The sequence below is a fragment of the Phaenicophaeus curvirostris genome, chromosome 24, assembly GCF_032191515.1.
Source record: "Phaenicophaeus curvirostris isolate KB17595 chromosome 24, BPBGC_Pcur_1.0, whole genome shotgun sequence".
Classification (NCBI taxonomy): Eukaryota; Metazoa; Chordata; class Aves; order Cuculiformes; family Cuculidae; genus Phaenicophaeus; species Phaenicophaeus curvirostris.
This window is the reverse complement of record NC_091415.1, coordinates 2,236,440-2,264,397: the sequence shown is the minus strand read 5'-3', so window position 1 is coordinate 2,264,397 and position 27,958 is coordinate 2,236,440. Positions and strand designations below refer to the sequence as shown.

The 27,958-nt window shown below is 52.1% G+C and overlaps 1 protein-coding gene across 1 annotated transcript; it reads right to left on the bottom strand.

Annotated features, from left to right (window-relative positions):
* Positions 1 to 4: 4 nt before the first annotated feature.
* SLC26A9 (solute carrier family 26 member 9) lies at positions 5 to 22,663 on the bottom strand. The gene is made up of 21 exons (XM_069876094.1): positions 22,561 to 22,663; positions 14,459 to 14,585; positions 13,185 to 13,324; positions 12,814 to 12,924; positions 12,358 to 12,533; positions 11,667 to 11,831; positions 10,643 to 10,795; positions 10,179 to 10,261; positions 9,747 to 9,894; positions 8,900 to 9,013; positions 8,425 to 8,502; positions 7,833 to 7,928; positions 5,187 to 5,293; positions 4,540 to 4,609; positions 4,218 to 4,310; positions 3,671 to 3,787; positions 2,861 to 3,178; positions 2,566 to 2,620; positions 2,032 to 2,177; positions 1,171 to 1,248; positions 5 to 563 (listed from the first exon to the last, which is right to left on the bottom strand). Exons 2-21 carry the CDS (start codon positions 14,581 to 14,583, stop codon positions 516 to 518), a joined length of 2,421 nt encoding a protein of 806 aa, XP_069732195.1. The 5' UTR covers positions 14,584 to 14,585; positions 22,561 to 22,663; the 3' UTR covers positions 5 to 515.
* Positions 22,664 to 27,958: the final 5,295 nt, after the last annotated feature.

Genomic DNA, 27,958 nt, shown 5'->3' with positions numbered 1-27,958 from the left:
ATTTCCTTACAAAGCTGTGTCGTTTCACCTTGCAAGAGCTGCTTTTGCTCACAAATCAAAGTGGTGAAAGGATCTTAATGTTTGCTTGTCTTTCACTTCATCAGAAAAAGAGGGAAGGAGAAAAGAAACAGGGGATGCCCCTATTGCGTAATGCCAGTAGGAGCAAAAGAGTGCGATTGTGTGAGACAAAGGAGACCGCTTGGCAATAAGTTCTAATTGTCCCAGAGTTAAGGCACCTGCATTCGAATGAACTCGCTTCTCTTCTGTAATTAATGAGATGGCATTTCCTGAGTTCCTGCTTCCGCAGATTTCTCTTGCCTGCTCCAGAGTCCATTGCTCTGAATACCAGAAGCAGAGCAGGAGGGAGTGAGGAATTTATCAGTTCAAGAGGTGCGGTGGCCTCTTGCTTTGCAAACTCATTGTATCCCTAGGTAGAAGTGCAGCTCTTCACGAAGGGACGGGAGGGAAGAGTCCGTTTGGGAGGGTCTGCCCGCACGCCGATGCTCCCCGTGTACTCACAGAGCTGTTTGGGTCTCTGAGTGGAACATGCTGCCGAACATCTCCTAAAGGGCACACAGAGCACGCCGGGTTAGGGCTGATGCCGTGGCACAAACCCAGCAATGCGGGTCAGCAGTTGATCAGTCTCAAAGAAACAACGCCAGCAACTCCAACCCTGCCCAGCCCTCTTCTTCCAGGGAAAGCTAGTGGTGGGGAGGTTGCTCTGCTTCCAGCTGTGCATGGATAGCATGGGGAGGGGCGCAGCATTGGAAGGCACCTCCTTCTAGGGACCTGGGTTCAGTGGGGAAAAATCACTTCAGCATTAATGAAGTCTGTGCTGAAAACTTGACCACTGACCCTTCTTTTGGGCTTGAGCTAAACCTGGTTCTCTGGGTCTATCCGAGTGGGTGGAGACCGTGGGTCTGGTTGTGACCCTGAGCTATGTGGCCCAGAATGGATTGAAGGATTCCCCCTTGGCTGCCTCTTCACCCAGGTCTCTGCCAGAGCTCCTCCTGACAAGGATCTTAAATGAGTTTTGCAAAGCGTTACTGTTGCTCACAGTTTCCCTGGCAGTGGCGCAAGGGACTTCCCATCTAATAAATCCCAACCACAGCTTCTGGGTTCCACCTTATGTCCACAGCTGGAGAAGGGACCCCTGGCACTAGGACTAACCTCCTCCAAGTTCTTAAACTCTGTGCTGCTTTCATCCACAGACTCGTCATAGATGGAGAGCTCTGTCTGATTCGGCCTCTGAAAAAATCAAATCCACAAATTAGCAGAAGGCAGAATTGAAAGGAATGAAAAACAGTTACTAACCCGGGCTTAAAACATCACAGGTGCACAAAGGGAAATGCCCAGAAGAAGGGGCAGAGAAAGAATCCTGTTTCAGTTTCTTATCTCCTCTGACTGAGCTGGCGTTTACACATTTCATTGCTGAGATATGAGATACCTTAACTTATTCTCACGAGACAACTGGCCAACACTGCCCCGGTTGCAGCTCCAGTTATTGTGCAATAAACCAAACCATATTTGGGGAAACGGCCTGTCTGACCCTGTGTTGCCAGCCTGTGCCACTTTCTTGCCTTGGCCCTTTCTTCTCCTTCCTCCAAGGGATGAATTCATGGATGCTGGGGCTGTTCAAGGACAGGGGCACGTGCTTTGCTTTCCTTTCCGAGGGCCAAATTCTATCTTTGTGTGCAGCTGTGTGTTCCAGCCAACACCAAACTGAGGGCCTGATGCTGAAAGACCGATTTTGGCTTCTCCAGGCTGGGACAACATTAATTTCCCAGCTGGGGTTTCCAGCAGACATTTACACTTCTGAATTCTCACTGAAATCAATTCAGTCAGTAGGTGCTTGACCCCTAGGTGAGAACTAGGAGGTGAAATATTTTGTTGGATTTAGAGCTTTACCACTTGAGATAATCAAGAAACTTTATGAGGTGCAGTATTGAGTAGTTCTTCTTCCTTTGTGCTAACACAGAGTGTAAACTTAATAGTCCAGTGAGCTGGAGAAAGACTGGGGAGGAAATGTACCTCTTCTACGATGGGTGAGTGGACGACCTCATTGATATTTGCCAGGGCAAACAAAACAGCGTCATGGATCGTCAAGAAGATGTGACTTTGGTCCAGGCCTCCTTCCTCGAAGACTCCACCTGTGCTAATGTCATTGTACACCTGGGCTGGAGAAAGGAGAAACATGTGAAGAAGGAAACTGAAGAAGAAAACCTTTGAGAGTGTGCATGACCGTGGTCATCTGAGCTAAGGCAAGATTGGGATTCATAGGGAAGAAGCAGGTTTGCTGCAGAAAAGAGACTATAGGGATCTATTTTTCTACATGCTAAACGTGGAGATGTTCCAGTCATATCATGTCCCAAATAAAAAAGACCTGCTACACACAGAGAACAGTGTCTCTCCTTCTTTTCTTCTGTTCTTTCATCTGTTCTGGCTTGGGCTGACGAAAGGCTGACAGCTCACACAGTTTGCATGAGGAACACAAAAAGATCTGTCTGTCAGGAGCACATAAATGGGGGAAGAACACATGGAAACACCTTCTTCGTAGGTTCTTACCATGCACATTTGCCAAGAACACTTTAATCCCAATCTTCTGATAACTGGAACACAACTAGAAGGAACAAGAGGAGAGAGAGAGAGAGAATTAATGACACTGCTGCTCCAGATTTGTGTTTATACCTAAAAGTATAAACTGGAGTCTTTTATCCAGGGCTTTACACATGTCCTGGGGTTACTGAAGGAGAAACCCACACAGACTTTCTGTTGAGGAGGGTAAACTTTATCTAAGCTGCCCAAGAAGAAGGTGCCTGGGTGGCATGTTCCTTGGCTACGTTTGTAGTACAGAACTAACCTTGCCCAGTGCTTTTGTGCCCATGAGGTCAACAAAGCAGACTCCACTCATGTCCAGGATGATGGTGTGAAAGCTGATATAGGGTGGTGCTGTCATCATAGGGTCGATGTCTGCTGTAGGCGTGACACGGAAAGTGCTTTCTTGCAGAGTAGTGGTGCTGCCCAGCTCGCTGGGGGGTTGTACTTGCCCAGCACCATTGGCTGGTGGGCGGAATGTGACGTAGGAGATGCTGGCACCGTTAGCAGTTGTCTGGTTGTTATTGGTATCTGTTGGAGAGGTGCTTTCGAAGTCTTTCTGGAGCTCTTGCAAAGACAACGTCTACAGCAAAGCAGAAAGTAGTATGAAGTGTTTTAATCTGGACTAATTCCAGCCTGGTACTAACAATGTCTGTTGGGGTTGGAGTACGTTAGGTTAATTTTAAATGATCCCAGTTCACATGCTACAAGACTGCTCAGCAATGCAAACCAAACAGAGTTGGGATAGCTGGGAAACGTGCTTCAAAAGGTCACTTTTGAACTGAAATAATGACACAGACGCCTCCTTAAAGCAAGAATACAAGCCTGGTTTCTAGAAAATTGTTCACTGTGTTTCCATTCTTGCCATCTCTACGGCTTTTGTGTTCCCAGCCATTTCCAGTTCTCCTGCAACTTAAGGTTTTGGCTGTTGGGAGGAATGGAGCTGTGGGTGGAGAGGAAAGGAGGCAAGAGGTGGTAAATGTGGCTAGGAAGACAAGGCAGAAAATCCTACATCAAAAGGAGCAGTTTGTTGAGGGCTTGGGGTCTTTTCCATCAACAACCCAAACTGAGTTACCTTGTTCTGCTTCAATAAGAAGTTCGGTAGCTTTGTTGGTGGTTGTGCTGTCCCCTTCTCCTGCCGCTTCAGGTATTTCTTCCTGGCTAAGTACACTTTCCCAGGATCCACCCCTGTCTGGCAGAAAGAGAGAGAAGTCTGTTTTTAAAGAGTCTCTTCAGCCCTGTAGTTAGGAACTGCTTTTACTTCTCATTTTCCAGCCTGTGGCACACGGCACAGGAGGGCACCGGAGTGAGGTGATCCTGATGGCAACCAAAGAGCAGCATCTGCAGTAACTCAGGGTACCTCCACTCACAGGAGGAAGAGACCTGCAGGAGCAGGATGACTTTGGAGGAGGAGACCTGCAAGGATTCACCCATAACCTCCTCTACAACGAGATCTAGAAACAGTCCTGAAGATCAAGCAGAAAAGGACAGAAGAGTAGAGGATGGATGTGACCGTCTTTCATGATCATCCTGGGCTTAATTATCTCCACACAGCAATACAGGAGAGAGCAAAAGCTGTTTGGGATTGGCTGCAAGTGGAAATTTGTTAGGGTATGGCTCACCTTGGCTATAATCTTCTCGCGGAATATCTCCGAGTTGGCAAAATACAGCGGCGAGCAGTAGGTCACAATTTTAATCCCGTTAAGTTCATGGACCTGCAACAGAGACAAGAGCTCAAACCAGGCGTGATGGGTGTGTGGGGTGCAGGGGGGCTGGGTGTTCGGCAGCAGGTAGCTGGGAAGGTCGAGCTGAACAGCAGCTCTCCTGCCCCCCCCTGAAACGAGGAGCAAGCGACCTTGCTGAGACAGAAACATGGACTTGAGTTTCCTGATTACATCGGCAAAGAACTACTTTTTCTCCGATCATGCTTTAGCTTCTTCTTACCTTGTTGTAGGTTTTTGGGTTCTTGTAGATGTCGGTGGAAGTTACTTGGCCCAGGGCAGAGCCGTTACGGCTAGGAGGAAAGAGGCGATGAGAATTAGAGTCATTGTTGAAAGGGAGGAAAGCTGCTTTGCTTCACATTCCGTAGCAGGATTTGAAAATTTGCTTTATGAAAATACTTAGATTTCATCCCTGCAGAGTCTCCAGGGCAAAAAAAAAGAGTCAGCAGTTTGAGATCCCAGGCTGGGAAATATTAATAAAGGGCTTTGATGGATTAAAAATGGTGTGAAAACTTCCCGCCAGTCTCTGCACACAGACAGGGCTTTTTCATTTTAGGAGCAGGATTTTCTGCTGGGAGCTACGCAGGCAGCTTTTCGTGCTGAAGTAAATACCTTCAGACTTCTCCCTGCCTTGGGATGTGCACATCGCTAAGCGAATGCAGGAATGGGAATGCAGGCAGTAAATTAGCGCCTGCCATTCCTGTTTGCACATTCCAGGGGCTGGGGAGGACACCTGCACTCCCCCAGGCTCCTGCCACACGTTCCTGTGAAACACGGGCCAGAGGTCGGTTATAAACAGAATCTGTCATTTATTTTGCCACTGGGAGATGCGCCTTTTCTTTTGGTTCTTGTAGCTACGTTGGTACTTACAACTGGGTATGGAAAACCACGACCAGCACGGAAAATCCCACGCCCACAGCGACTCCGTAGGGAAGGCTCAGGAAGAAAGCGGAGAGGAAGCTCACCAGCCAGACCAACTGCAGAAAGAGAAGAGCATGGCAGGTCAATTTTGCTCAACCACGATCGGGAGCGCATGGAAAATGGCTCAGTGCTAATATTCTGGACCCAAAGAACGACACAGCTGGGGGTTGAACCCATTCTGGACCCAAAGAATGACACAGATGGGGATCAAAAGACTGAGCCGTTCTAATGATAAAGGTCATTGCAGGCTTTCGTGTGAAACATCACTGCTGGGAAATGTGCCAGAAGTCCCAGTTTATCAGCCATAAAAGCGGTTGGTGCGTTTCTTCACAGCCGCACCAACACCTGCACCGCTCCTTCGGTTCAAAAAGTCTCAGCCTAATTCGTCTAGAAAAGACTCTGGCAAATCAGAGCATCTGCTGTTTTGTAACTGCTCCCAGCCCCAAGGAAGCTCCTGTTGCACATCAGAGCATTTCAGGAGTGAGCATCCATCGTAAAACCACCCGAACGACCTGAACACAGAGCGGATCTGATGACAAAGTCTGACTGAGCATAACAAAACCTGCTCCACCTCTCAGCTCAGAGCTCTGTCATTTGTCATATTTATATATTAGCACTTAAGCATCTCCCTCCGTACGAAATGAGTCCTGCTAAGCATATAAACGTGCCCTCTGAGAGTCATTATCAGGTTATTATAATGCCTGCTAAAATCCAACTCTGACCTTGCACAAATCAGGGTAACTTTGATGACTTCAGCATCTTAATTTACGTGTACGGCGCATATAAATGGCAAGGAAGGCATCCTTCCATTGAGATTCCTCACTGGGCTCTGTCTGAGGAGCTAACCCTGCAGTTAGCAATGAAACAATCTTGAGCTAATGGACATCAATGGTCTGACATCACCCACAAATGGTGTTCCCTGTTTTGGGACAGGAAACTGAATCTAGTTCAAATTCCAAGGAGATTAAGGTCAGAGGAACAGAGTTCACTCCACTGGCATCTGCCTGGTCCCCATGCCCCCTGCATCTGTAGGCTGCCTGTGGTTGCTGACAGCAAGAGCTTTGTTCCAGCGGCTTGGTGGAAACACAACACAGTCGGGGAACGGGTCTGGCTGTGCCATGAGGGCAGATGAATCCACTCAGGTATCTGCCTGGACTGTGGGCTGGGGAGCTCCGATGAAGTACAGTAACTTCACCCTCCCTCACATGAACTGCTAGAGCTGACCAACACCTTCCATTCTACCCCCCAGAACCCATTCAGAGATGTGCTTAAATTGTCATCAGCAATTCCTAACGGACAATCTCATCTTCCCATCAGCAGCTTTCCCACTCTGATGGTCCTTGCCTGCGTAACTGTCTCAGCACAGACTTCACGTGTCCTAGGTCCGGTCAGTCTGCCAGGCTCGATCTTAATGGAACCAATTTTTTAGTAGCTCATGCTCTTCGTGTGCCTGCACATCATCAAAGGGTTTAGGTTGGAAGGAACGCTAAAGATAATCCAGTTCCAACCCCCTGCCATGGGCAGAGACACCTCCCACTGGATCAGGAGCTCCAAGCCCCATCCAACCTGGCCTTGAACTCCTCCAGGGATGGGGCAGCCACCACTGCTCTGGAAAACCTGGGCCAGGGCAGGGACACCTTCATTGTGAAGAATTTCTTCTTCATGTCCAACCTAAATCTTCCTCTTTCCAATTCTGCCATTCTTCCTCATCCTCTCCCTGCACTGCCTGATCAAGAGCCCCTTCCCAGCTTTCCTGGAACCCCTTTCAGTCCTGGAAGCTGCTCTAAGGTCGCCCTGGAGCCTTCTCTTCTCCAGGCTGCACAACCCCAGCTCTCAGCCTGTCCTCATAGCAGAGGTTCTCCAGCTCTCAGATCATCTTCGTGGCCTCCTCTGGACCCTCTATGTCGTGATCACACCCCTGCGAAATCTCAGCTAATCCATCTTTTCTCCAGCACCTGTTTGAACAGTATTTTGGGAGAGCTCTACATGCCTCAGGTCAGCCCCTTTGGACTCCTGCTTTCTCCGATAAGGTGGTTTGTCGGGACCTGACAGGATATTGGCTCGGTGTCCACACACACCACTCAGCCCCAGGAGACCTGTTCAAACACTGTCTTTCTATGTCAGACATATCCAAATTCCGTTCTCACTCCCCCGCACCCCCTGCCTGGGTTTATACATCAACCAGTGCCTGGAGTCCTTATCGCTGTGAAGGGCTCTCCTCACCCTGGAGGGCTATTGTGTGAGTTTTTAAGTCATGACTCCTAGATATTGAGCAGGGCCGGTTTGGCTAGTTCTGGGCAAACAGGCTCATGCGGTTGATTGGCATTTAAACAGAGCAGGTAATAGTTCAGGCCTCTCCGATACATGCACTGAGCATGAGGGTGCTCAGCTGGCCAGGACAGGCTCTACCACTGCTCTGGACCTCATGGGCTGGAAGCGCGACTGCACTGGGAGAGCGAAACCCACCTTCTGCAGGCGACTCATGCCCACAAAGCCCCACCGGGGTCCAGGCTGCTCGCCCTGACTCGCGCAGCCGAGGGCTGAGCTGCTGGCATAAGGCAAACAGATACCTCCCACCCGTCCCCTGGCACTCACGCAGTCCAACTTGCTCTTCTTCCACAGGTAGAAGGGATCAGCCAGCTGCTTGAGGGAGTTTTTCAGGTTCACTGCGATGAGGGCTCCCAGGACAGACTGTGGAGGAGAGGGGGTCTCATCAGGTGGGATGTGATGTGCGGTGTGGATGTGCCACGTTTTGCAGCAGATGCCTCCTGCAGCATCTCCTTTGGTCCAGTTACCACAAAGGATTGGCTGCCCAGGGACGTGGTTGAATCACCTTCCCTGGAGGGGTTTAAGGGATGGATGGATGAGGTGCTGAGGGACATGGTTTAATGATTGATAGGAATGGTTGGACTTGATGATCGGATGGGTCTCTTCCAACCTAGTGATTCTATGATTCTATGACTGGGAAAGGATGATGCTCACCAAGACCTCTCTTGGATCCGAGCATGGTAGTTTAATGACTATTCTTCCTTCTAGAGACTCAATGCAGGCAGGACTCCAGGCCAGGAACAAACCGTACCGTGCAATGGTTTGCATCAGGGCTTTTTGGAGTGAGACTGTGCCTTCTCTTGGGTGTGGGGAGCGTGTGACGCAACGGCTGAGCTGTTTGCACAACTGTCTGTGTTACCTTTGGAAGAGGTTCGAGGTAGATCCCCAGTGCCAGCATCGTCACCATGACCACCATGGCCACAAAGAAACTTGCCACCTGCAAGAAAGAAAGAACACGCTTCAACAATCACCAGGGGCTTCCTAAACCCTCCTGGCTCTTTCTTCTCCCACTGCTTCAGCCAACAGCACAACTGTCGCTATGTGTGCAGACGAAATAGGTTAGGATTTTGCAGATGTCACAGATAACCCCAACCTTCCCTCACATGGTAGCTCTGCTCAGTTGGAAGAACCAGACTGGGAATGCAGATTTACTGCCCTGCATCTGTGACCAGTCCAAAGACCCATCCAGGGAACAAAACGGGGTTGGGAAGGGAGGAAATTCTGCTTCTAACAACAGCAACGTGAGCTTCTCCAGACCTGGCAGCACGCAGCAGCTACAGGGGTTTGTGGCCAAGCAGGGTCACACAGGGAAGAGAGGAGGAGGAGGTACTAACCTGTGATTTCCCTCCTGCCCCATCAACGGCGAGAGTGACGGAGAGAGCACAGCAGATGACGTGGATTTTGAAGAAGGATCCAAAGAAGTTGCTGCAGCCCAGGGCCAGCATCTCCTGTAGAGACAGAGGAATGTGGTCATCAGAGAGGACAGTTGCCCATCCTGCCTTTCCAACCCCTGCGAGGTGTCAGGCAGGAGAGAAGGTCCCCGAGTCTGGGGTTTTGTGGCCAGGGAAGGAGCCTGGGTTCCCTGCAGTGTGTTCCAGACCCTTTCCTTCCAGTAAGAGCTGGGAAAGGCTCTGGGATAGCAGGGAAACCTGGAAGCACAATTCCACATAAACACATTGTCATCTGTTGACACACTAAGGGCAGGGCTTCGTGTGGTATGTGTGGCTGTTACTGAAAGCTGCCCCTGTGCCAGTGATGACAAAAGAGGATTATTTAGTGTCCTGCCTCTCACAGTATCTAGGTGACACACCAGGAATCCAGGTGTTTCTCTGCTCAGTGAGAGACACATGTGCCTCATTATGCTCCAACAACCTGCAAAAATGCCATCTGTGCCAGCGCTGGGGCTGAAGCCTCAGTTCTAGAGGGAGAGCAAAGAGGAAAGCTCAGCCTATGGGTTTATTCCCTTCTGCAGGCTTTCTCCAGCCCATGGGAGATGGTTCTACCATGTCCTTTTCACCCCCACATGGCAAGCTGCCACCTGAGCCTGCATGCGTGGGACCTGCACGTCTGTTTTAAGCAGAGCACGTTTGAAAGCTTCCCATGCATGCAGCGAGGTTTTCCCTTCACGCCTGAGAGCAAGGGGAACAGTCCTTGACTGCGTCCTTCCCGACCAAGCGTTACCTGGTTGGGGTCCACGTCGTAGCCGTGCTTGGCTGCCAACGTTCTCCCCATGGCTAAGTTGATCACGTAGCTCACGATGGCGAGCGAGAACGCTGTGCCGATCATGTCTTTCCACTTGTTCACCAGGGGCAGGGTGGGTGCGGGGAACCTGCACTCAGAGCGGAGGCGAGAAGCAGTTGTGACACTGGTGTCTGGAGGTTGGTGAGGTGGGAGAGGAGCTTGCGTGGTCAGGAGTAACATAATCCACGTCTACACTGTGGATGGGTTGGGTGGATGGTGGCAGTTGTGGAACAGGGTGCAGCAGGGCTACCTAACAGTGCTGGAAGGGGACTGGCATCCAGCAGGGAAGAGTGAGGTGTTTTCCAGGCTGCAGGAGGAGAAGGAGGAAGGAAAATGATCTGGAATTTGAGTCAGAGCGGTGCACGCACTTACCCCATGCTGATCTTCCCAACTACTGGCATGCCGTACTTCTCAGGCATGTCAAAGCTGCCAGAGATTGCGGTCGCAACTATTACCTGAAAGTAGAGAGGACAAAAAGCAGTAAGCAGAGAGAGTGTGGTTTCTCTCAGAATTGCTTGGCTTGCTGTGTTCCTGGGGCTGGTGAGAGAATATTAGCACCAAATTTGGGCTAGGAAGGGAGAGAACCTCCCCAGGATGAGTTATATTCCACATCCGCAGCATCACCAGGATGCAGGTACAGTCTAACAGGGATGAGCTGGGCATCAGAGCTTTCCTCCATGAAGAGAGCCCGATTTCTCGCCCCAGGCTGTGTGAGCACCAGATCAGATTCACTGGATGGTTGCTTTACATGGTGAGCCCTCTGTGAGCAGAAGTGGGTGTCCCAGGGCTGTAAGGTGAGGGGAGAGGGTCCGAGGCACAGCTCGTGCACCACTTACGATGATGATCTCCATGGGGATGGGCATCCGGATCTTTTTCATGTACTTTAGGTTGAGCTCCTTGACAATCATCAGGAGCACAGCACTGACCAAGGCGTAGACCAGGGAGGCCACGTTGGTCTCAGGCAGACCTTTACAAATGTCAATGAACGTCTAAAGGGGAGAAAAGAGGAGAAAATATCATAGGAACCAGAGACTGGACAACTCAGACAGCACAGTGGAGGACGCGTGTTACCAAAGTTGACTGCGGACACGCTGAGATGTGATGAGGGCTCTATGAGTTGAGCGGAGTGCTAGAAGCTGAGAGGTCAACAACCAGCCCTGGGTCTGTACTGTTTGGTTAGAATCAGCATCATAGAATCCTTTGTGTTGGAAGGGACCTTTCCATGTCATCCAGTCCAACCCCCCTGCAGGTGCAGGTCAGTTAACCAGATCAGGTCAGAGCCCCATCCAATCTGACCTTGAATGGTTCCCGAGATGGGGCCTTCACCACCCCCCTGGGCAGCCCACCCTCCTTGTAAAACATTTCTTCCTTATATCCTGTCTGAATCTGCCCTCCCTTAGTTTAAAAACTAAGTTGCAGTTCTAGCTGCATCAAGGCAGGTTGCATCCATGGAAAATACAGGAGAGCTCAGGCATGGATAAACCTGCTCATGGGAGAAGTTTCAGAGAATCATTAACGTTGGAAAAGACCTCCAAGATCACCAAGTCAAACCATCGAACAGTTTCTGTTGCTAACAATTGTGCAAGACTCCTGCTGTGGAGCAGCACAGTTGATGTTCTCCCCAAATCCCGGACGCATTTCATTAGTTTTAATTAGAAACTAAGAGACAAGGGCTCAGATGATAATATAAATACAATGGCAGTAGCTGGGCTGGGAGCGGTGCTGCCGTGTCCCCCCTCCCTCCAGCCCTTCCTCCATCCGAACCCCCCTTCCCCGAGCGAGGGAGCAGCGATGCCTGCGGCGTGGTGGCCACTGGGGGAGGAGGTGCAGGGAAAGACCCTGCTTGGAGCACCCACTTACATAGACGATAGCTAAGGGCCCGGTGTAAGATGGGACTGTCAAGCCGAAGACGTACTTGAGCACGGAGATGAGGATCTGCAACCCTGCTGCTGTCATGAAGCCCCTGATGAAAGACTCGGAGAGGTAGATAGCGACAAAGCCGAACTGCACGAATCCCAGGCACAGCTAGGGTGGGACAGACAAGGCATTATTAGAAGCGTGTCAGCCTGAAAGGGCGAGGTGCAGAGCCTGAGCGTGCCCGTGTTGAGCTGCTCTGCTGGAAAACAGGGCGCATCCCTCCCACGCGGCCGCAGCGCAGACAGGGCTGAGCAGGGATGGGGAGAGGAGAGCTGCAGGCTGCTGAGGTGTCGTACCGGCTGCAATCCTGCTCCGGGTGCCAGCCTCACCCTTGGCTGGTCCTTTTGGAGAATTTCACACTATAGAGTCACCAGGTTGAAAGAGACCCACCGGATCATCAAGTCCAACCATTCCCATCAAACACTAACCCATGTTCCTCAGCACCTCGTCCACCCGGCCCTTAAACCCCTCCAGGGAAGGGGACTCAACCCCCTCCCTGGGCAGCCTCTGCCAGTGCCCAATGACCCTTTCAGTGAAAAATTTCTTCCTAATGTTTAGCCTAAACCTCCCCTGGTGGAGCTTGAGGCCATTCCCTCTTGTCCTGTCCAGCAGAAGCCATGCAGCCAGTCCTTACCTGTATGATAGCTGTCAGGCAGGCTAACGTGGCCGAGATCTCCAGCCTGGCCGCTTCCAGGGCTGTGGTGTTCACACTGGTCTCATTGGTGGTGTGGTTGAAGTACTGGAAGTCTGACTCTGGAGCCAGCTCATTGCAGACGTTGCCAACAATAATGCTGATGACTGCAAAAGTACCTACGGCACAACAAGTGATGTCAGTAATTTTTTTTTCTAGAGAGCATCCTGTCCTGGAAGGCACTTGGACAGGTTAGGCTGTCCAGACAGAGACACCCAGCCCATCGCCGCAGCCAGCCCTGCAGCGGGATGCAATAGTGATTCAGAGGGATGAGAATCAGGGACCCCGTAAACGCTTGGTGAACCAAACCAGACCAGACATCTCTATTCTGGGACGCGCTGAGTATTCCCAGCCAGCTGGTCTTTGACTTGTGCAGACAATTGCTTTGGAGACCCTTACCTGGGACCATCTGGTGGATGCCTCCAAGGAAGAGGTACGTCAGCAAGGGGAAGAAGGAGGAGTAGAGCCCGTTGACGGGAGGCAGATTGGCCAGCAGCGCAAAGGCCATTCCTGGAAAACACAAGGGACATGAGCAGGTCATCCAAGTCTGGGCAGCTGGCATCAGCCCCCTGCACTGGTCACCCTCAAATCATCTCCGAGAAGGTGATGTGGCAAGCACAGAGCTCTCCTTTCTGAGCAGAAGAGGCCAAAGAGGGCAGGGAAGGGCATCACAGAGAAATATAAGGACAACCAGGTCACAGGTAGAGTTTGAGTTTATACATATTGACAGTAAGGCTACTTACACCCCCCCAAAAGTCATTGTGTCTCACCTTGTGGCACTTGAATCGTCCCCGCACTGAGCCCACCGAGAACATCAGGTAAAACATAGTCCTTAATTTTATACTTGGGAAGCCACACGAGTATTGGGAAGAGGCTGAAGAGGATGAGTTTCAATCTGGAAGCTGAACATCTAGAGGAGACAAACCAAAAATCAAATGAGTAAAGAAGAAAAGAAGCAACCGAACAAGGAAGCAAGGAAGGATCTTCCTAGGAATGTCTCAACCTTTCTCCCACACTAAATCCTGAGCCCAGTTTCTGCTGCCCAGCCCTTCCCGGTGAGTGCAAGGGCTGGACGTGCCATGGAGGATTATTATGGGGTTGTTCCTGACTCGATGTGAGGTCTCAGTGCTGCCACAGCTGGAAGAACCTGCACAGAATGGAAGATTTCACTCCAGTATCTCCAGTCTTTGTTTCCAGTACCCTTAATATGGGTTGGGTTAGATGTATAGAGGAAACCCGGCTCAGAGATTCATGGGGCAGTTGCACTGAGCTGAAGAGGAACTTTTTAAGGTGCTTGGCCAAAAAAAAAACCAAACAAAAACCATCTTATTTCATCTGAAATCAGAAGATTTCTTCTAGGCTGACAAGTACAACATCTCACATCTCTGCCTGCTAACGTGTGCTCTCTCGCTCCTTCGTTTTTCCAAAGAACAGAGCTAGATTTCCAAGACAGCGGTCAACAGGATTACTCATCTTTACTTACATAATTATTAATCTTTGTTTAAGGAAAGCCAATACCGTTTCTAATCAGAAAACTGATAAAAGGAAATCCCAGCCAGAAAGCTTAAAGAAATAATCCACCCCCCTATCCTTTCATCACCAATTATACCTTTTTTATTATGAACAAAATTTGGAAAACAGAGCCCCAAATCCCAAATGCAATCAGTGCAAACTGTTCTGCTTATTTTCCGTAGAGCATAAGCTCTGAGGCAGTGAAAAGAGTGACCAACTTCCCTTGCTACAGTGCAATTTGCATTTCTCCTATGCCTTTTACCCACCGGAGCCCTGAAGATTATAGAATGAATCATGGAATGGAAGGGTTGGAAGGGACCTCAAAGCCCATCCAGTTCCACCCCTACCGTGGGCAGGGACACCTCCCGCTGGATCAGGGTCTCCAAGCCCCATCCAACCTGGTCCTGAACACCTCCAGATCATCTTCGTGGCCTCCTGTGGACATATATATCTGGAACTACATCCCCAGGTCTGAATTATATCCCAGACCAAGTTTGGTTTCCATTTCCCCCGCTACAGCATTCCGTGTTACCTGAAGAGGTTTTTCAATTTTTCCCCAACGGGGTAACTTCTGCTTTTCTTCTCAAACTCTTCATCAAAGAGGCTGACCGAGTACGCAGGGCGTTCGATGACATAGCGAGGCCTGGCGTGGTTCATCTCTGGATCATTTAATTTTTTTTTCCCAGAATTAAAAAAAAAAAAAAAAGATAAAGCAAAGCCAAGAATGTGACTGGAGCTGGCCCCACCTGCAGTATAACAGACTGGACACCTCCAGCCTCTGGGAGCCCTCCCCGAACATCTCCACCCTAAATAGTTTCCCTGTGGCGCAGAGGCAGGTCCTGGGAGTGGCTTCTCCCAGCACCGGGGGCTGCAGCTCTCCAGCCCGGGGAGTCTTCTCCAGCCACTTGGAGGTGATGCTAAGGAGCGATGCCGCATGAAGGGGACCGGAGAGCGTTCTGGATTGTCTGGCAGATGAGCATGGGTGTTAAGCTCAGCTCTGCCAGCGCCTGCCTTTTTGCCTTGGGCGACTCACTTGGCCTTTCTCGTGCCTCAGTTTCACCACCTGCCGGTGGGGCTGGCGAGGTTTGCGGTGCTGGGCAGCCCCGGTGCCGCTTGCAACCGTAGATACTGGCACCGCGGATGAAGATTCCATAGAATCATGGAACGGTTTGGGTTAGAAAAGATCTTAAAGCCCATCCAGTTCCACTCCTGCCATGGGCAGGGACACCTCCCACTGGATCAGGGGCTCCAAGCCCCATCCAACCTGGCCTTGAACCCCTCCAGGGATGGGGCAGCCACCCCTGCTCTGGGCATCTTATTCCAGGGGCTCCCCACCCTCACAGCAAAGCATTTCTCCCCAAGATCTCATCTCAATTTCCCCTCTTTCAGGTGAAAAGCATTCCCTCTCATCCTGTCCCTGCCCTCCCTGATCCAGAGCCCCTCCCCAGCTTTCCCGCAGCCCCTTTCAGCACTGGAAGCTGCTCTAAGGTTTCCCTGGAGCCTTCTCTTCTCCAGGCTGAACAACCCCAACTCTCAGCCTGTCCTCGCAGAGGAAGGTCTGTTTGAGGTGCTGCTGTTGGTGAGCATTCTCTTTTGCATTCAGCAGCCTCCCTGTTTCTCTCTTGCCAAGAGAGGCTGTGGACAAGTCCCTGGTTGATCCTAGGAAGTGATGCACGGAAAGAGAACGGTTGCTAATTCATTTCAGTGATGAAGGTGCCAAAACATCCGGGTGGAGTTGTCCTGCCCAGTATCTGGGTCTCACCGAAGAAAGGTGATGAACTTCAGAGAGCCCTTATTTTACTGTGACCGGCGATGCCTGGGAAGAGGGGAGGGTTATTATGGACTGGAGAGGCTGGGGGTGGAGGGAGGAAGTGGTCAGATATAAAACGAGGATCTTGGTAATTATTTGTGGTGTGGTATGTCAGATGGGTCATTGCCCAACGCGGCGGTAGAAGAGGGGGTGGAAAAAACTGGTGATTCAGGTAGGAACACGTATCAAGAATCATCATCCAGGCGGCTTAGAGCTTATGGAGTGAACCTATCAGATCCTTCCCTCTCCTCTTTTGGCACTGAGAGCGCTGCTGAGGTCAGTGCGCACCTTGACGCTGAGTTCAGGGGAACCAGCATGAGCCAAATGTCCATCCCTGGAACTCGTGCCAGACCTGGCTGATAAGCAGTTACCTCGCAGCGGGGGCTGGAAGACATGAGTAATGAGCAGCAGAGTGGCCCAGCCGTCCGGGGCAGGAATGAAAGGATGATACAGGCAGCCGAAACTTTGGGGAGAATTTAGGTCAACAGAATCATTATGCTAATAGGAGCTAATGGGTTTAGAAAGGGAGGTCATCAACCCCACTCCTGCAGTGGATGCTTTAGTGATCACAGGGGCAATCGAGTTCAGGTGGCTGTAAAATAGCCCCCGAAACCGTGTGTTTGTGATTCCAGGCTCTGATCTGCACCCGTGCCCACCTGGGAGGAACCCCAGCCTGTGGCTTTGGAAGGTCAGATGGGTGAAAGAGGAGTCATGTCCCTCTTTCTGCATCAGCAGGCGCTTCATCCTGCGGTGTCTGGCATCCCTGCTGCTCCTTTTCAGCTGGAGATACCCTTCCAAGAGCAATTACAAGCTTTATCATTTGGAGGATTGGTGCAGACCGAGACTAAGCAGTGTCCTAGGCTCTTTCCCAATCCCTACGCTCATACCAGAAAATGCTCATTCCCTGGCTGTCCCACATCAGTCTGCACAAGCCTCGTCCCTGCCTCCAGATCCCATAGCTGAGCAGGTCCCCACCGTGCTCAGCCTTTCTCCAGCCCCGCTTTAGTTTTTCACTTCTCCCTCCGGAATATTTTGTAGCTCAGACCCACCAACAGGTTTCTAAGGGGTGATAAAGCCAGACGAGGTTCTGGTGCAAGAAGGCTCGGTCAGCTTTGCTTCTTGGCCCCATCACTTGCTTGCAGCGCGCCTGCCGCCAGACAGACTCAACCAGCCCGTCTTTAATGAATTTTCCCTGCTGAGCGAAAGCCCTGGCAGTCAGGAAAAATAATAAACAGGGCAAGTATAAAGGGAGAAATACCCCCATGATTAAATTCCATCTTAAACAAACAGGCTAGTGATGTCAGTGTCTCGGACAGAGTCAAGTTCTTGACGTGGCTTATCGCTGGCCTTGCCCTAGATCAAACGGCAGGTTAAACCTCTGAGATTTCAGAATTAAAGTGAACGAGCTGTGTTCCTGAACAAAAGGCAAACCCAGCTGGCCTGGTATTGATGGGATAAGATGACAGCGAGCTGCAGAGCTGGGTTAAATCCTGCAGGATGCTGAGACAATGCAATGTGTATGGAGAGAACGGCGAAGAAAACATCGATGCTGAGAACCATCGTGTTGGACCTCAGTGATGAGTCTACTGAGCCTGAGCCTCTGGAGAAATTGTGATACGCTGAGTACCTATCTGTGGTGTGATACTTGGAGCAAGCGACCAGTGAAGGTAGAACTGCTTTATTCCAAGGATATGGTGTGGGTGAAAGGTGGTGTCCCAGCAGGTCATCAGCTGAGGGCCGTGATTTCATACCTGCCTGGACCCTGCTCTGCCAGTCTCAAACCAGCCTGTGCATGCCAAACACAGACCTTTTTTTCCCACTGCTGCACTTACTAAGAACTTATCTTCAACCCCTGTGCTGGTGATAGCTGTGTTTGGGAAGAGGAAAGTCACATTGAGGTTTCTGGTTAGTGTTGATAGGAGCCATTGGCATAAAGCCACTTTCCCATGCTGGCACAGACACAGCAAACAGATGCGAGTCCAAGGAATATGAATCAAAATTTAGTGGGAAAGCAATCTGATCACTGTCTTATGTGTCATATAAGGGCTCAAACCGATCCCCATGCAAGGGCTGCACAGTCAGGGAACGCCTCTGCTCTGCTTCGGGGAGAAAATTCAGTGCTCTAAGTATTGTCTCCTCCTTTGTCCCCTCTCCACCACCCCCAGCCCTGACCCCTTGCACCAGGCAAAGCACACCCAGATCTCCTCCCCGATCGCTTCTCAGCAGACGGAGTTCAGAGGTCTGGTCCCTTCTGTATCTTTGGCGAATCTTCATTGAAAAAACATCTCTCTCCCAGCTCCATTGCCCAAGAAAGGGTTGTAAAAGAAGCAGCTCTCCCCTGCCGCAGGAGGCGAGGTCTGCCTGGAGAAGGCGAGCGCAGGTGCAAGGGTTCGGTTGCGACACCAGGACAAGGTCTTGACTCCTGTTCCCCTGAATCAATGCCTTCAGCGCTGCGTCCACCACAGCTCCCAGCCTCCAGCTTCTGGCTCTGGCCACGGCTCCCACGGGAGCCCTGGGGCAACATGATGAAAGGACTGAAGTCTCACAAGATCAGGTGAGGAAGCCGTCGCCTCCTGCCCTGGAACCTGTGCTGTGCTTCCTTGCCGAGGCCTGGCATGGGGAATCATGGAATTCTAGAATGGTTTTGGTTGGGAGGGACCTCAAAACCCATCCTGCTCATGGGCAGGGACACCTCCCACTGGATCAGGGGCTCCAAGCCCCATCCAACCTGGCCTTGGACACCTCCAGGGATGGGGCAGCCACCCCTGCTCTGGGCAACCTATTCCAGAGCCTCCCCACCCTCACAGCAAAACATTTCTCCCCAAGATCTCATCTCAATTTCCCCTCTTTCAGGTGAAAAGCATTCCCTCTCATCCTATCCCTGCCTTCCCTGATCCAGAGCCCCTCCCCAGCTTCCCTGGAGCCCTTTTCAGCGCTGGAAGCTGCTCTAAGGTCTCTCTACAGCCTTTTCTCCAGGCTGAATAAACCTAAGAGGAGGACAGGGTGGCTGTGGTGCTGGGTGCTCCCCCAGATTGAACTCTGCTTCACCCTTCCACTGCTTGCCCGCTTCCCTCTCCCTTTCACGCCTCTGGTGTCGAGCTGGGCTCACAAAGCGGACAGGCAAGGAGGAAAAGGAGGTTTCTGCTGTCAGTCAGTTCAGGTATTTCAAAAGGATGTTGTATAATTCACCTCTGCTATCAGGCGCCAATCAGCCCAGCAGATCCACCCCTGTGCTCCTGGGCTCTTCACTCTCTCTGACCTCCTGGCACCAGGGACCGGCCAGGACCTCATCTGGCTGAGGGACCTCACTGAGAGCTCATCACCAGGGGACCCCCAACACGTCCATTCAGGTTGGTACCTTCTGCGGGGCCATTCGACTGCGCGCACCCATTTGCTGGGTTAAAATCGTGGAATCATAGAATGGTTTGGGTTGGAAGGGACCTCAAAGCCCATCGAGTTCCACCCCCTGCCATGGGCAGGGACACCTCCCACTGGATCAGGGGCTCCAAGGCCCATCCAACCTGGCCTTGAACCCCTCCAGGGATGGGGCAGCCACCACTGCTCTGGGCAACCTGGGTCAGGGTCTCCCCCATTTTCATGGCAAAGAAATTCTTCCTTCTGTCCAGTCTAAATCTGCCCCTCTCCAGTTTATCCCCATTGCCCCTCGTCTTCTCACCACAAGCTTTTGTGAACAGCCCCTCCCCAGCTTTCTTGTAGCCCCTTCAGGTGCTCGAAGGTCGCTAGAAGGTCTCCTTGGAGCCTTCGCTTCTCCAGGCTGAACAACCCCAACTCTCTCAGCCTGTCCTCCTATGGGAGGTGCTGCAGCTCTCAGATCATCCCTGTAGCCTCCTCTGGACCCGTTCTAACAGCTCCATCTCCTTCTTATGTTGAGGATTCTGGAATTGGACACAATCTTCCATAGGGGCTCTCACAAGAGAGGAACAGAGGGGCAGAATCCCCTCCCTCGACCTGCTGGCCACGCTGCTTTGGATGTAGCCCACGTTGGTTTCTGGGCTGTGAGTGCACATTGCTGGCTGCAGTCGAGCTTCTCATCAATCAGCATCCCAAGTCCTTCTCTGTGAGGCTTCTCTCAATCACATCACCCCCCATCCTATATTGAAACCGCTTAGATCCGCTTTAGGGTTGGTTTTTTTTTACCTTTGGCTCCGAATTGTCATTGGGTTCATGCAAAAATGGGCTGATTCAGGAAGAAAACACCTCATGGTGGTAATGCCTCCTCTGGCACAATTATATGGGAATAATCATTATATGGGAATAATCATCTTTCCTGGTAATCCTGGGAATGGGAGAGGCAGACGCAGGGAAGCGGTGGTTGTGTTTCAGGGGGTTGCACGCACTGTGCCCTGAGCACACGCAACATTTGGCCATGGGGTTAAAGATTTTCTTAACCTCTGCCCTTTGGAGAGAGAAGCAGGTGATGCTACGAGAGTGTGCAGAGCAGGCAGGAAAAATATCCCAGCCCAGAAAAGGCAGAATGCCAGAATCTGGAAGGCGCAGTATAAATGTAGCTGTTTCAGTCAATTTTCCATGAGCAGGACACAAGAACTATCGTGATGGTTGGTGGGATAAAACCCAACAGAGAGGGTGAAGGAGAGAGAGAGGTGCAAGCTGGCCCTGCTTGTGGCACAGAGGAGCCACAGGCTGCGGGTTGAGGGGCCAGGAGGAGAAATCTCTGCTTCCCTCCCTCTCCCACCTTCCCATCCCATGGCATCACAGAATCACCAGGTTGGAAAAGACCCACTGGATCATCGAGTCCAAACCACGCTCCAACCTCGGCTTTAACGCCCCCCATCCTGCCCTCCGCTCCTGCGCTTTCACCACGGAGCAGCCAGCCATTACATCAATGTTTTCTTTTTGGTTAGATTAAATATTTGGAGTGTTAAATAGGTGATTTCCATAAGGCAGATGGTCCTTTCCTTTGAAAGGACCCAGCCCAGCGCAGGCACCGGGCAGGGGCACAGCTCCGCGCTCTTGTTCTGCCGTCGCTGGGCCGGTGCCAATGTTTGATGTACCACTTCACATGAGTTTCTAACCAAACTAGCTCTGCACTCGGTAACCAGAATAATAAGATCTGCAGACATCTGCCAGCTACGGAAGGTGAAGCCAAAGCGTTTGGCTCAAAGGGTGTTTATTAAGTAAAATGCTGATACTCAGCAGCTCAGCTTCTTCTCTTTTGAATGCTGTTGTGATTGTTGAAATGCCATGGGCACGGGGATCTGCTCTGCGCTGACACCAGGGCAAACGAGCCTGGATTTGGCCCCCTCTTTCTGTGATTTATTTGATTACCCAACTTGTTCTCAACCCAACCCTCACTCTCCATGACTTTCGTAGTTGCATCCAGTTCCTTCCCGAGGGAGGGAGGGCTGGGCTGGGTGAGGCAGCAGGCGCTGGGGTGCAGATAGAACCCCATCCCAGTCCTCCAAAAGCCACCAGCTCCCCTGTCCTGCAGTCTCCCAGAGGTTTCACCTTGCTGCAGTGCAGGGATCAGGCTGCCAGCTCCTTGGCACGCAGGGAGCAGTGTCTGACCTTAACGGCATCCGAGTCTGCCCTCCGGAAAGCGGGGTGTCCATCCTCCCCATCCCCTCGACGCTCCCTCGGGATGGGATGGGAGAAGGGAGGGTTGAAAAGTGGACTTAAAAGAAGGAGAAGTGGTGGTGTCCCTCACTGCCACAAATCCCTGATCTCCACATGCTTCTGACCCTCTGAAGAGCAGGTGGGCAAAGCAAATCCTGAGGAATTAAAAAGTTTGCAGACTGCAGCATTCTTGCCTGCGAACCCTTATCCAGGCTTGCTCCTGCCCCCGGGGATTTGCTCTTGGAGAAGGAAAAACACCTCTGGGGTCACCCAGTCCGTTCTCCCCCAGAGGAAGAAGATGAGAGTGCAGTTTGCTACTGGAAATATCTGACCTGGGGCAGAAATACCGTGTGGCCAGCAACAAATATCCCTCCAAGGACTTATCTTCAAGGGAAAGGAGGACAGGTCTGCAGCCTAATTTTTCAGGCTGCTTACAAATAAGGTGTGGACACTTTTTATCAGGGCAGAGCGGAAAGCATCCTAGCCGCGTGAACACCAGCAGAGTAGGCTTATGGGAATATTTCGTGTGACCTATATTTGAGGGGCACTGCCCAGCCTGGAGCTAAACTTCCCACGGAATGGCACTGGGAGGAGCTGCAGACCCTGCAGTCTGGGAGTATTTCTCACTCCCAGTTTAAAGATTCCCTCTGATTATGTGCCCACAGCCACGCATCCGTGCGCCAGGACCTCCTCTGCAGCAAAGACCCCTTGCCTGGGTTAGATTCTTGTGCTCCTCAACCATTGCCTGAAGGTGCTGGGCTCCTCATCCTTTCTCCCCGTTCCTCTATCTGCAAATTTGAGCTGCAACATCCTTGGGGCAGGGACTGCTTTACATAGTCCCATGCATAAAAAGTTCTTCTCATAGCAAGGATCCAGAAACAGGGGGTCTCTCATCAGCTATGCCAGACAAATCCCCCCACAGATCTCCGTAGGGGCCAGCCAGGATAGGATGGCAGGATTTATTCTAGCAATAATTAATTCACATATTTGGCTCTTCCAGCCTCTCTTCATAAATCAAGCTCTTGGATGGTCGGTGTTGCTAATTCCCGAGTAAATCTGCTGCTGTAAATCCTCTTTGCAAAAGGAGAGGGGGAAAAAGAGAAGGGGAGGGAAAAAATAGAAGGACCAGTTCTCCAAATACTGAAACTCACACCCAGTGGCTGTGCAACCAGAGTGTAAATCCCCCACGCCCACCCAGACAAAGAGCACGATTGTTGGAGCTGGGTTACCTGCGCCTCGCCGGGCGGAGAAAGGGCCGATTCTGCGAGGGGAGCTGCAGATGTGGCAAGAAAAGCCCAGGCAGAGAGGTGCTCCCAAGGAGGTGTGCAGAGGTCTGTGCTCAAATAAGCCAGTGAGTCATTTATAAATCACCTCAGTCAAGGGGACCGAGGGCTGTGCTCGGCGCCTGATTGGCTTGGAGGAGGTAATTGCGAGCAAGTACACCCAGGCTGAGCCCAGAAGATAGCCAGAGGAGATAAGGAGAGATCTGAAGAGGGACAAGGGCTTTTTTGGATGTCCCCCCTCACCCCACCCCTTCTGTCTGATCCCCTTTGCGGGTCCTTCCATGCTCCCGGTGACAATAGCTCATATTCACCACCGCCCCGGGCCCCCTCCCTCGCCTTCCCTGGACTCGGGGTAGGAGAAGATGCTTTTGTTGGCGGTGCGGTGGGTAGCGTCTCCCTGGCTTTTGTGCTCTGGCCGACTCTCCGCCTCTGGAAGGCACAATGGGGCGCTTTGTGGCAGCGCTGGACCCCACCGCTCGGGCTTTGAAGATGGGATTGGCAGGAGAACGCGGTTTCTTTCTTATTTCCAGGTTCAAAGGGATAAGAGGAGTGGGAAACGGAGGTGAAGTCTCCGCTGTCTGCTCAGGAGAGAGGGTGTGGGCTCCGTTCACCCGTGTAAGGAAGAGGTTGAAACTCTCTGCGGCGTGAGGATGTGCTGGTGGGGATCAGGATGGGGTATCTATCATCAGCCTTGCAGGCACGGTCCCCGGGCAGGGCCAGATAGGAGCCACACCTGCGCCAAGTGCTTATCTGGAGGAGAGTTTGACAAGTTCTTCAGATGCCCCTGGCAGTGGAGAGGGACAGAGAGGGGAGGCGATGAGATGGGTCATCCAGCAGCTGCAGGTCTGGGTACCGGTCAGTCTCCAGGCTGGCAAATTTACTGATGTCTTGGGAAATTCAATGTTTTGAGCTGAAAAAGGCCTTGGTGTGAGACTAGAGGAAAGGACTCATGCCCTCCTGCCACCGTGTCCCCAACCTGTGCTGGTGCCACCATACCAAGATGTGTCGAGGCTCATGGTCTCCTCCCAGAGGGATTCCAGAGTGCAGGAGCTGGGTACCAGTCAGGATGTTGGGGATGATGAGATGGATAGGAACATCAGCAGGGGACATCACTAAAGGAATAGGGTCCTGTAAGGAAGCTGTGAGGGTGTTTGCTGTGGAAGGAATTGATCTGGCGTGTTCCCATCATCCCTGAGGATAGCTGGGCGCGAGCTGTTTGTAGGGGACGTCCCTGCTGCCCTCCCTGCTCTGGGCTGAATCCCAAAGCGCAAACCCAGGGCGGGTGGGATGTGCTCCACCTCGGAGCATTTGTTGGCTCGTGCACAGGGAAATGATGGGAAAAGGGAGAGAGGAGAGAGGAGGCTTTGGGACCAGGAGAAGGAGGAGGAGAAGGGGGACGTGGCTGGGATGGGGCCTTCGCTTGCTCCCAGAGGCTGTCAGAGCAGAAGTCTGTGCATGCACAAAGCATCAGCGTTTGCTGCCAGGAAACCTCATCTCCTGAGACGCTGCTGTGTCCGGAGTGTGCCAAAGGAACACCCTGCCGGAGGGTGCTGGAGGAATGGGCACTGATTCATTGCCCTCTGACAAACGGAGGTAATAATTGCCAAGCAGTTATCCTGTAAATATCATTAATAACCCGTATCAAGTGTTGTTTTTAAAGGACAGCCTGATAGGCGTGGAGCCCTTTGAAACAGAAACGCGTGACATGGCAGGAGCCACGAGGGCGCAGTGGTCCCTGCCGTGGGGCAAACCCAGGGGACCTGGGGCACCAGCATCCGAGGGTCCCAGCCGTGGGGCTCCTGCTTGTGAGGCACCACAGAAAGAGAGGAAACAGCATCTCTGCTGTGGAGGTGATGCTGTCACCGCTAAACTGCCTGGATGCTAAAAGCGACGTGTTTTGCCGTTGCTGAACTGGCACCTTTCCTAGCAGAGCTCGCCGAGGAGAGATCGGGTTTTCCCTTCCTTTTCTAAATGGACACCGGAGAGTGGGCAGAGCTGTGGAGCTGGGGAAGTGGTCACAGGCGTGGGGGCTAAATAATGTGTTTGAGATCAGTATCTGAGCTTAGAATAGGAGCACGGAGCCCTGAATTTAAGCTTCCACTCTGATCAGAGCCAGCTGCCTTTGAAAAAGAGAAGCTGCCAAGCAGAGAGGCTTGTGCAGCCCGTCTGCGCATCCAGAGCTCCAGCATGTGTGTGCCCTGAGAGGGGACAGGTCTCGCCTTGGGGACCAGCCCAGCTCTGAGATTTTAGGAGCAACATCAACTTTATTTCACTCCATCTGGTGCGAAAAGAAAAATCCCCAAGCTGGCACTGTGTGAGTGAAACAGGAACAGCTCCAGGTGAGGAGGCTGCTGGTGCTCCTTGTCCTCCAAGCATTTGCTCTTTGCATCAAGCCCTGGACAGCACATTGTGTAGGACGCAGGAAGGTCAGTGGTGGGGGCACCAGGTCCAAGGGGATGTCTCCCTGCCAGATGGACAGTAGAACGAAGTCACACTGGGATGTAAAACCAAACCAGCCAAAGGGACCCAGTGGTGCAGTTCCTTGGGGCTGGGCCATGGGCAGTCTGATGGGTTGATATTCTTGCCAAACCCCTAGGATGTTCTCAGTCCTTTCAAAGGTAACATGCCCACAAGAACTAAATTAGGATGAGACCTTCAGGCTTGCCCTGTCCCCTTCAAATCCTGATGTCCCTCCCACGCAGACAGACTTGGGGTTCAGGGCCAGGTGAGCTCCCAGGGAGGGCTGGCAGCTCCCCGTTGCAAGAGCTGCTATTCCAAAGTCCTGGTGGGTGTGATCAGGGCTCTGCAAGGTCTTGCCCTGTGGAGAAACTGGCCCTGTACAACCACCAATGGTCTGATGTTCCTTTGGCGTTTCATGCAACAGGAGGTGCACTCCTGGTCAAATTCCAGTTTCAGTAACTGAGAACATAAATCTGATTCTGCCTCTTTCTGCTTTGGCCGTATTCTCTGTGTCTAACCCAAGCTGCTCTGCTTGGTTCCCCAACGATGTGCGGGGCACAGATAAATGTCTGGGGAGCACCGGGGCTGCTCAGAAATCTGGGAGGCACTGGGAGGTGGAAAGACACCACGAGGACTTTCCTGAGCCAAACGTGGAGCCCCAGGTGCACGGACTGCTGAGCTGTTTATCTTCTGGTCCGATAACAGCATACCGAGTGCTGGAATGTGTGGATTTATTTGCGAGTGATTAATATTAGTAGATTTATTGCACTTAATGAGGGTAATAATTCAGTGGTAGTTTATTGCTGGAAATTATGAGAAAGCTTCCTTGGAGCTCTGAGGTTGGAGGTGGTGGGGAAAGGCAGCGTGTCTGGGGGATGGAGGGGGCTGGTTCCTGGGAGCCCTGGTGAGGGCTGGTGTGTCCCTCAGGCTGTGACACGTGCACAGTGGACATCTGAAGGTAGGTTGGAAAGATTGAGATGAGATCTTAGCATGAAATGTTTTGCTGTGAGGGTGTGGAGACTCTAGAACAGGTTGCCCAGAGCAGTGGTGGCTGCCCCATCCCTGGAGGGGTTCAAGGCCAGGTTGGACGGGGCTTGGAGCCCCTGATCCAACCCAAATCGTTCCATGATTCTATGTCCTCCTCCCCTGTTTGTCTGTCTGTCTTTTCAGGAGGTTTTGAAAGGAGTCGTGCACCTCAGCCAGATAGGAAAGCAGAGCTTTGGGCTGCCACGTTCCTACAGGAACGAGGTTTTCTGCTCCTGGAGGAGGGTGTTGGGTGTCCCCAGTGCTGCTGGATGCTCTGGTCTGCAGGGCTGTGGTGGCCGTGGGTTGGGTCCCACTGGGCAGCGATGTCACCACGCAGGGCCTGGCTGGGGCAGTGAGGTTCCCAGGGCTGGTTATCATCATTCCCTTCTCACCCAGGAATTCAGCTCTGGGGCCCCGGGCTGGGTGCCACGCTTTTGCTGGCAGACGTGCCCAAGCCACTGGCTCCACGGTGCCAGGTGATGGAGACACAAATCTCACTTGAAAGGGAACGGCCAACGTTTAAGGCTTCCCAGGCTTCCCCCTTGGCTGCAGGGACGCGCGGTTGGTCTCGCCTGCTGGTCAAAGGCTTTATCCAGGGAGGAATGGGGAACACAGTGTCCTAGAGGGGGACAGTGGGATTGTTTGCAGCACCAAAACAAAGGGTGGAATGCAGAAAAACATCAGGAAGCTCAAAGCTGAGCTATGGCTCAGCACCATGTGGATGTTCCATGCTATTTATGTGAACTTGGAGCTGGGCAGAGGCACTGCTGCTTTCAGGTTATCTCTCCAGAGGGAATTGCCTTATCTCCTCTGCTCATGGCCTTTACAACCAGCCTTAGCCCTACAGGAACATCTCCAGAGGCAGGGGAAGGGGTAGCCTCCTGAAGAGACAGTGTCCCCTGCATATGTCGATCAACTACACCCTTGTCTTCAGAGAGATCTCCTCACAGGAGAGCCCTGGGACACAACAGCAGGGCTGGCATGAGCGTACCATGCAAGTACACCCCCAAATTGAAGGCTTTGCCGTAGAAGACATCCTGGCCTAGGGAGCAGAACACATTCTGGGGTTAGAGTCAACCCCATCACCTCTGCTTTCCCTCTGGAGCGCAGCAAGGGTCTCCGGAGCAAGATTCACCCCCTGAAAAGAGCCTGCCCAGCCCAGAGGAGCCCCCGGAGAGCATCACAGAGCTTGGGCTGTGCCTGGCAGACCCCGGGCTCTTTGTTCTTGGCAAAGTGCTGAGGTTGGGCGGCGCTCTCCTGACAGCCCTCGTCCCAGCTCTGCCTCTGGTGACCTTGAACAAGGGCTGTTATCTTATTTGTGAAAGAGGTTCAAGATATCTCCCTTCTCCAGGAGAGCACGCGAGCGCTCAGCGAGGTCTGCCCGAAGCCCAGAGACACCCAGAGTGCTCAGCAGCTGCTCCTGGGGGCTGGGTGGGGAGCAGCCCCAGCCCATACCTGCAGCCAAAAATTCATGGCGTTGCAGCAGCTCGAGCAGCGGGATCACCCCCAGCCCGCGGGCTGCCGTGCGGAGGAGCCCGCTCGCCTGGAATCTGGGCTTGGAGCTGCCTCCGGGCTCTGCTTCCCCCTTCAAGGCATTCTGCCCGCTCCGCAAATTAGGAAAGTCAACTGAAATGAGGCTTTTTCGCGCAAACAATTGAATTCCAGCGAAGGGAGGTTTACCAATTTGAAAAAAAAAAAAAAAAAGAGGAATCTTTCCCCCAAAAATGTGGGAAGGCGTGTGGAGGAGTTTGGGAGAAGCTCAGCAACAGGCAGCTTCTCCAGGATACCAGGATTTGTGCAAGGCAGCACAAAGCTGGGCAAGCTTTGAATTTTGTGGTTGTCCTGTGCCGGGACAGGA